This window comes from Acanthaster planci, linkage group LG07 (genome assembly GCF_054643075.1).
Source record: "Acanthaster planci isolate LZ-2023a linkage group LG07, COTS_SCS, whole genome shotgun sequence".
NCBI classification, from domain to species: domain Eukaryota; kingdom Metazoa; phylum Echinodermata; class Asteroidea; order Valvatida; family Acanthasteridae; genus Acanthaster; species Acanthaster planci.
The window spans coordinates 6,093,372-6,102,771 of NC_141783.1; the positions used below are offsets into that span (position 1 = coordinate 6,093,372).

General features: G+C 39.4%; 1 protein-coding gene across 1 annotated transcript; it reads left to right on the forward strand.

Annotated features, from left to right (window-relative positions):
- The first annotated feature begins 1,530 nt into the window (after positions 1–1,530).
- On the forward strand, positions 1,531–9,084 carry arl16 (ADP ribosylation factor like GTPase 16). The gene is made up of 4 exons (XM_022233765.2): positions 1,531–1,866; positions 2,400–2,519; positions 4,206–4,321; positions 5,110–9,084. The coding sequence occupies exons 2-4, from the start codon at positions 2,472–2,474 to the stop codon at positions 5,279–5,281; spliced, it is 336 nt and encodes a 111-aa protein (XP_022089457.2). The 5' UTR covers positions 1,531–1,866; positions 2,400–2,471; the 3' UTR covers positions 5,282–9,084.
- Positions 9,085–9,400: the final 316 nt, after the last annotated feature.

Here is a 9,400-nt window from a genome sequence, read left to right on the forward strand (position 1 = left end):
CTGTTCACATCACACCTGGCAAATGAAAAGCGTTTTAAAAGATAGGGGTCTACTTGTTAAAAAGCTGTACCTGTTTGCGAGGGGGACAAGGAGCACTCCCCCCCCCGGCAAAAAATGAAAAATTGAGAAAAAATTGAATATATGAGATGAAAGTGATGAAAATCACTAGTTGGCTTGATAAAAAAATCATTAATTTGCTTGGAAAAACCTCAAACTCGCTCCCTTCCATGACCGCCCCTGTGTCAGGCCTAACACATTAAAGGCAACTCCCCGGAAAATTATTCCCCTGTGAAAAGTTGTTGCCCCCCCCAAAAAAAATGAAGGCGCCCATGCATAGGCCTACGAAAACAACTTGTTTTGGATAAAAACGAGAATTATTTTCTTCGTTTGAATTTTGCACATCTTGGAGAAAAATAATACTGAATTCGAAAAATTCGAGGTCTAACCATCATCATGGAGGCCGAGGCAAGAATTATGAATATCTTCAGCATCGAACAGCCGTAGCTGCTTGCACAAAAGAATGATTCCCATAAATCTCAGCGTCATTCCAATATGGCGCTGCCCATGGCAAAGAAGTCCAATTCCATGTCGCATCGTCATGATTGAGTAATTCACTGAGCCATAGCCGGAATCAGACATGCCAGAAACTTACCCCTGTTTATTTTAATAAAGACAAAAATATGTGTTTAATCATTGGGATGACAGGAGTTGGAAAAACTCTGCTGCTGAAACGTCTTCAGAATATCCTTTTTTGTGCTCAACATCATGCATGACATGCACGCTCAATCATTGTCAATGCTAACATGCAATCATGTATGTCAGTGGCTGGCCGTGCTGTGCATGGGGTGAGTGAAAGTCTTAAGGAAATGTTGCTACATGAACTGTGGTGGCGTGATCAGTCAATATGCACTATCTCTGATGTGCATCAGAATGTTGCATCCTACCTCCACCTCTCCAACTAGGCATACTTCCAATGTTGCATCTAGGCCTACTAGGTGCGGATCCAGGTGAAGTAAAGTGGGGGGGGGTCAACCCCCTGTTCTCAAAGAAAAGGTAAAAAAAATGGGGAAAATTATAGAAATAACTAAAGTAAGTGCACTAATACCAATCTAAACAAGGTGTGTCATGTCTGCAAAAAATGAGACATTAAAAAAATTTCTGGCCTGACTTCCTCTCCAGAAAAATTCTTGGATCCGCCCCTGTGTATGTCATCTCAGTAAGGTCAGCCATTGCAGAACTTGACCTGAATCTGGGACTGAGAGAAATTTCCTATTTGGTTGGAAAATTGTTGAAATATTTTCTTGACTCCCCACATTGTACATTGTCAGGATGTGACTTTCTTCATCTCTCCCTTTACATGTACATTACATTACTTATACATTGCATTACTTACTTGTACTTTACATACATGTACATGTATGGGGCAGGTTGATCATTCAGGTCATGCTTTTGTTGTTGACAATGCAACCATGGCACCAAATATGCCAAATAAAGATTTGGTGAGGTAAAATTCAAAAAGTCCTCCAAAATTAACTGCATGTGGTCAGTTGTGCAAGTACAGTTTTAGCAAAATGTATCGTTTGATTTAGGAACCAGTTCGACTTAGTGGTTTGTTGCCTTGCACAGAACATCACAATTTGTTACTAGATCATTTTTATATTGCGAGCATTACCAGTACCCAGAAACGTTAAATTTGAAGAATTATAATGTGACAGCTTGGTCATACTCTAGCATGCAATCTGCTGGTTATTTGGTTTTAATAGTGCCCTTTATTTTGGTGACAGCTCCTTGACTTCATTTTTACATTACTCCAGTAAAGGTTCATTTACATCAGAATCTGAAGACAATCCATCAACAATTCCTACAGTAAGTTGGAGTATAAGTATATGCAATGATAATAAATTTTGACTCCGCAAGCTTTGAGTCAAATAGCCTATCAACTTCAAGTAATTGATACCAGAAATATTTTGCTGGGACACCAAAAATCAAAATATGTTCCAAAATAGGCCTACTGTTCCAAATTCTGTACGCAAATTCACTACTCTTGTTGTACATTAATAGTCACATGTATAACCACCACTAATATTGGGGAAAATAAACAGTTATCTTTAATATTTTAACAACTTATTTTTTCTAAATCTCTATATTGTAAATCATGGTATTAAGATTTTATGTAAGTGTAATTTCTTTGCCAATGGAAGAAGAATGTCTATTTTATGGACTTTTTAAAAATCAATCAAATTCGACCCCAGAAATTGAAAAACCTAAAACAAAATTGTGGACATTTTGTGGTGGGAAAAAATGGAAGCAGGTTTGAAGAAACTATTGTTTTACTAATTAAACACTTCATTCTACATGTACGTGTGTGAGAAAAGCATAGTCTTCTCTTATTCATATAGGTTGGTACCAATTTGGTAAATGTGAATGTCAGCAAGCGAAATGAGGTGACGATAAGGGAACTAGGTGGAGCCATGGCACCAATCTGGTATAATTACTTCTCTGATTGCTCTGCCTTGATGGTAAGAAATTTGGGATGCTTAGAATTTTGCCACTGCATTTTAAAGGATGAATTTTATTGAACAATATTTGATTTAAATGAACTTCAGTGGAACCCTATGGACTGCCTTGTCCGCTCTCATAAACCAATACAGAAAATTTTCCATGATGGTCTGTAAATAGAATATATGCCATCCGTCTGCATGCTGTGCAGTCGATAAATGAAGAATCAACTATTTACATCTGTGGTCTTTGATTTGTTGAGAAGTTGTAGAAGGCACAGTTTGGGAATCTTAGAAATGTTGGAAGTTTAATGACAGTCGGACACTCGAGGGAATTCCTGTGACATCAGAATGTTGTGTCTGAATCAGAAAGGTTGTTCTGAGCAGTCACAAGACCTACGAGGAGTCAGTCAATCTGAAGATTGCTTTGAAAAGGGGAAGTAAAGTCAAGAGATTTTCTCCTGGATGGGTCAGTAGAGAAGCATTTTTGATCTGCATGATCTCCTAATCCTTCCCATCATAAACATCATAGAATACTGTTTCTTGCCTGAGTCATGACAGTAAGGCAAGTAAGGCATCTGCACAGCATACCTTGCAACCAGCTTTCAACTAGTGATCACTGAGACAAACCAGTCTCCCTACACATTAGTGCTGTGCAGTATATTCGTTGATATTCAACTGAACATCAAGTACATGTACAGTAGTGTATTTGAATGCTTACTATTGAAGTCAAACAAGTAAAAAAATGTACTGAAACAAAATTGGAAAAGTCAACTTTTTTGGTATCAAAATTGCATTCTAAAACTTTATTTCAAGGTGTTGCATAAAACGTTAAGGTAGCTGATATGCCCAACAATGTTATGTCAGCAACTTCAAAAATTGACAAAAATACCTAATTTTGAACATTTTCCACATCAAAAATGCTGTATAACATTTAATGCTGTTTGCTTTTACTTTCCTGTTACTTTAAGATGCTATTTCTCCCCAATGTCACTGGTAATTTAGGAATGTGCTTGGCTGGTCTTAAATGTGTGTTTAAGACCGGCTCAGAAGAATGGATGTGACTAATCCCAAGCCGTAGGCAAGGGCATTTATCAACGTTCTTTCTCCTGAGCCAGTCTTAAACATCGGCCAAGCACATACATGTATTTATTTCCATTCATAAATACCATTTTAGTCGGAGAGTCAAAAGAAATCAGTAATTTCAAAGGATTTTGTTCGAGAATTTTACTTTCAGTTTCCTGAACACTGCTGTCTATTTTATGGTATGTTCCTTGTGCAAGTAGTCCAGAAGTTACATGTACAATGTATATGCACATGGCACGTGCATGGCGAGTTTTGCATGCCATAGCACACACAGACTCTTGACTAATACGAATGGGTCAAACTGTCCTCGTATCTAGGTGCCAGCATGTTTTTATGTAGAATCGTTATCACTTCTCAGCGGGCATTATCAAATGTTAATGCAAGGTCATGTTGTGCGTTGTTGAATAGGGAACTGTGTAAAGTATTTATGAATGGTATTTATTTGACAGAATAGTTGAATATACAATTGAATGGAAGGTCAAATTTTGAAATACGGAATAATTGTAATTGATGCAAGCCCAGAATGAGCCCACTCCATGTTCCAGAGATGAACCTTTTGATAGCAGTTGTCATCTATTGTCGTCTATTTGTCAATTATGTGGTTCCTCTCTGTTACTGTAGTTTGTCATTGATGCCTCCAATCCCTGTCAAGTGTCTGCATCTTGCATCCAGCTTCTGACCACACTGCAGTCAGAGAAGATGCAGAAAGTCAACGTCCTCATCCTTCTTAATAAAGTGTAAGTCTGTGTGTCAGTATTGAAGCCAAACAGAAGGACCCTCTTGTATGGCACAGCTACAGTTGTGAACTTGTGATGCAGTCTAGCAAAATTACTCTTTTGTCTGGCATTATTGATTCAAATTAGTTACCGCTAAGTTGTTCAAATCAAGTCTCTTCATTTCATCTTTCCATGTTTCAACTTCCACATTGTTTGAACCAAGGCTCATATTTTTCACAGCAGGGAAGTTTGTATTGTGTTCTTTTCAAATTCATAAAAGGCCATGAACTAATCACATGCAACAAAAGATTCATCATTCTTGATTATGTCAAAATGATTGAGACCATACATGCACATTCATAAATTAACCTTAAAAGGTCTCTTTTTCCCATCCTCATAGCTGGGACAGGGGATTTCCCCCACAAGATCCCTGAGGACAGATCTTTTTGTATCATTTTGTATCAATTCAATCTGACGAGAGCTTCATTATTACAGTTGTATTTATAAATCATTCTCCATCAGCCTGTTTAGTCAATGGGAAAAGTACCAGTACCTATGATGCAAGACTGGTATCCTATATCAGATTTTATATACATGTAATGAACTGTTTGGTTTCTAAATGGCTACAAGACATCAGTGGAAAACTCCGGCTTGTTAAAAACAAGTGTTGCAACAAGAACAGAAGAAACATACAGGGGATGGAATCTACCCATTCAGAGCCATTTTGGGATAAGGTGATCTAAAAACCCTCAGAAGAAAATAGTCTTTGGAAAGGCACTGGAATCCTTTTATTTTCTTCTCTACTGTAGAGACCTTCAGTTGACAGTGCCCCTTGGTGAGTTGAGATACCTGTTGAGACTGGATGACCTTATTAATACAGCCCCACAGCCGATCACCATGCTCGAAATCAGTGCCAAGGATGGACAGGGACTCAGCGATGTCATCAAGTGGCTGGCAGCGAACAGCAAAGGAGGGCGATGATGGACCAATTGTCACAGTAGGCCTATTTGTCATAAGAAGCTTCTCTTGTTCTGAGGAATTGCGTCGCTGCAGAGTTTGTGTATGGTTGTGGTCACTAGATAGTTTTGATTTGTACACCTTGTGTGTGTGAAGCTGCAAAAAACAGGTCCACACAATGTAGGGTTTGAAAGCCAACTGTGGACTTTCAGAGGTCCAGATGTTTGCCCCTCTCTCAAGGACAATTTTAGAGGAGTTTGGGATCAGAGTTACCCACTTCAAAATGATGAGGAACAGCCAGAGAAATCAGGAAGTGTCTGTAAAGAATGGGTGTGCTTTGTGTGTATGTGTCTGATTATAATTTGTGCAATATACTTTTTATTGTGTCACATTTGTTTTGAATTATTCCACAGGGAAAAAGTATTCATGCTTTACAACATGCATATTGTGTAGTTTAAGTATTTTTTTATGTTTGCTGTGTAATGCTGTACATTCCCCCTATGTGTGCATCTGTATACATGTATGTACATTGTGATTTGCAATGTGAAGTATTTGTCTGAATTGAACAATTTGTCCATTTTGATTTGGTCCTCATGTTTAATTTGGAGGAATTCTTAGTTTATCCTAAGTGACATTGCTACTCCAATTCCTGTACGGCCACTCTACCTTCCTACAGAGCTTTGTAGATGGCTTAATGCACTTGTACTGTACATTTACTTGCAAAAACGTGACATATTGCTGAAGGAAGATTAAACTTCATGATGATGCTTGATCAGGATAAAATACAAAGAATTAACATGTATTAATAAATCAGGCATGTGAGTGGTACTAATGAAAAGTGGAAAACCATGAAATCAGGATTTCATGGTTTTCCGTCTGGGCATATCCACATCGAAACCGAGGCTCTCTGTGTTGAACTTTGTCTCATGCACCAGCGGAGTCCACACAGTACATACAGTATCCGGTTCATAAGTGTGACGCCACTTCAGTTTAAACCACGCCCACTGCACAAGATACACGACCATTGCAGGTATGTTAGTTTGTGGTAAATTTCTGTTATTTTCTCTTTTGATTGTACATGTTGAGTCATCCTGAAAGACTTTCCCCCAAAAATTGCAGCCTGAAAAGTCTGAATTTAACATACCGTGATGTATTTTGTGTCTTGACTCCTTACTTTCAATCGTCTGATCGTATTAAGAATTGAAGCTGACACATACAGCCTCGTTTTCAAATGCGGAAGTGCGCAGATCGACGCTAAAAGCTCGTATTGGGATCCCATTATATTCATGTAATTATTCAGTGATCTTAAAGTACAGAAGAGTTGTACTACTACAGTGAATCTTTCCTTATGCTTTGCTAAGGGCAGAACAGAGAAACTTAAAAAAACTGGCCTTCCTTCATCTTATATAAAACTTCGGTGTTTCCCTTTTGTCCTGATTGCTTTTAGCTCTTGATGCAGAAGCAAAGAGTTCTTTCTTTGCTTGAGCTTTGGACATGAGTGTAGAGTTACCGGTTCCAATAGCTTTTCTCTTCTTTTCAAGTTCATGAGAAGCTGGATTTTTTCTCTTCTTGTTGCTACTTGTAAGCTCTTTTCATATGTTTGCTGAGTGGAGTCAACTCTGTCATGTACATCTACATGCAGGTAATCTGGTCTGGAGAAAACCTGAAGAGCAGTCATGTTACGACTCCTGCCGAGTTGATATTTGATGGTTTGAATGGCAGAAACGGTGGTCATCACCTGCATCTGTAATTTCCTGCTTTCAAGGACATCCTTGATAACACTAACGGAGCTTTCAATTTGTGGGCCATGAAAGCAAGCACTATAGTGCCTGGTCCATTCTACTGAGATTTGAGCATTCTCCACTTTCATGTACTTCTGCCCAAAATTTGTCAATTCTGATGTGATCTGTATCACAGGGGGTGAGTTGTAAGTTTAATTGGAACTTTCAAGCTTCTTGTTCTTATTCTATTCTTCAGTTTTCCTTTCCATGCAAGTTTGTAACAGGTGCTGGCAGCTTCAACAGATGATGCAGTGATGTAGTTTGACCAATACGCAATGGTTCTATGGCAGAAGCACATCTAAGGAGTTGATTATGTAGACTGCAGCTTATTAGCACATTTGGTGCATGCCTGCTTCAACTGGTAGATTAGAAGCTCAGCAGGCCGTGGTTCAACATTGGACTGTGAAAGTACTGTTTGATTCCTACTGATTTCAGCCTCATTTCCAACCAAAACAGTTCTCGTGACAAACACAACGTTCATCTTGGTATAAATTTTTCAAAACTTGTTTGGACTTTGTTACCCAAAAGGTATTTCTAAATGGAAATAAAAACTGTGCCTTAGCATCAGTTATCAGCATCCATTCTCCTAGTCCATTCTTAACTGTTAAGACCATCCTACATGTACCTCATATTTATTTCTAGTGCACTGTAAGAGTAAATTCACAAGGTGACTGATTGGATGGTCTATTCCAGCTGTGTGAAATCAAACATTAACTTTGTCACTGAATGAATTATTTTTCCATTGCACAAATGCGAAATGAAGACAAGAAATTTTCGTGTCTAGACTTAATGATTAAATAGATAGTCAAGTGTGTCGTATAAGGTTTGGAATTGTTTGAAAAAGTAATTTGTTTCTTTTGTTTCTGCTCTACATGGGTTCCACCATGGAGTCATTAATAGCTCCAGGGTTCCACCAACTTTCAAAGCTACAGCTGACTCTTTGAAACTGAAATCTATACATTAATAAACAACAGAACAAGTAAACCAAATGTCCATGCACTGAATGGTTCATCATCATTGTTTGCAGGGTCTTTGCTTGGAGGATCCTTAATTTGACTCATTGGAAGGGACATCTCTGATTTCTGTAGTCTCTAGCTTCTCTGTGAGCGCAAGCAAGACAAGCTTGTGTATAAGCCTGTCAAAGAGTGATGGAAAGTGTTGGAGGTTGTTGCCTATAAAGGTTGTCTCGTGTGCCATCAGCCATCAGGAGCTTTTACTGACCTTGTCCGTCATCAGTCAGGTGGGTTTCCACTACCAGTACCAGTAGCCACTGGTTCCTAGTCTTCCCTTCTTTATTAGATAAAACAACACCAACTGCTTGTAGATCTCTGTCTGGAGTGACCCCCTCTTGCATTCTTGAAGCTGGTGCAGGAACTCCTTTCTCCTCATGCACCCAAAACTCACTGGTCAAGTATTTGCATGTCTCCATTGTGGACATAGATGTCTTCTGGAATTTTCCAGGCCGAGTTGGAACTACCTCAGGTTTCATAGTCAAAAGATGACCAGGTGTCAACACGTGTCCTGACACATTCATCATCTAGCATGCAGTGCACTGTGCCTATTTGCCTCTCCCACATACCTCCCATGTGACTATCATGTGTAATGTTCAATTATGAAGGTTATCCAGGTGCAGTTTCTTTCTGACAGGTAATGATTGATTCGGTCCTGCTCCACCTCCGGTATTTTCACTTTGAGCACTGATAAATGTTGACCTTGGTCCAGAACATACGTAGTTGAGGTACGTGGCCTCTCCTGCTGTGGTCTTCTGAGGGCATTGATGACGGAACCTGCTGTCAAGGAATTTGCTGTTTCAAGATGAACGGTCCTGGAAGCCATTCAAGTGAACAGGATTCACTGGTGCTTAACTTGACTCTTATGGCCTTGGACCAAAAATGGATCAAAGTAGTGAACCACACAGTAAGTTAATGGAAGAGCTGGCTCTAGACAATCTTCCAGTAAATCTTTTGCCGCTACAGTCATCTACATGCACACAGCCTGTGGCACTTCAAGCTTGTGGAGATGCAACGTAATGCAGAGGAAAAGTAAATCCTGCCCATGAATCTGTCTCCAGATTTCAATCTTGCCTCACCAATTCATATCCAGGTTAAATGTTGGTTTGTCCGTCATGTTAGCATTCTCCCCTGTAGGGTCAAGCACTCCTAGGCATGATGTAGTGGCTCAAGCTGCTTCCCTTTTCCCAAGAAAATCTGAGAAATCTCTGAGGCCTGATGAATCTCTTGGTGCCAGTCTTGGCCACTGACCTTGTGTACTGGTGAAGGGAACACGTTCCTTGCATCTGCTTATGCCTTTTCAGAGCTGGTGAACATGTAATCCACTAGGTGCCATTGTTTTCCTCTCACAT

Coding starts and splice junctions, on each gene's coding strand:
- arl16 (XM_022233765.2), top strand. CDS start 2,472: ATGGCACCAATCTGGTATAATTACTTCTCTGATTGCTCTGCCTTGATG. Junction 2,520..4,205: donor CTGATTGCTCTGCCTTGATG/GTAAGAAATTTG, acceptor CTGTTACTGTAG/TTTGTCATTGATGCCTCCAA. Junction 4,322..5,109: donor CTCATCCTTCTTAATAAAGT/GTAAGTCTGTGT, acceptor TCTCTACTGTAG/AGACCTTCAGTTGACAGTGC.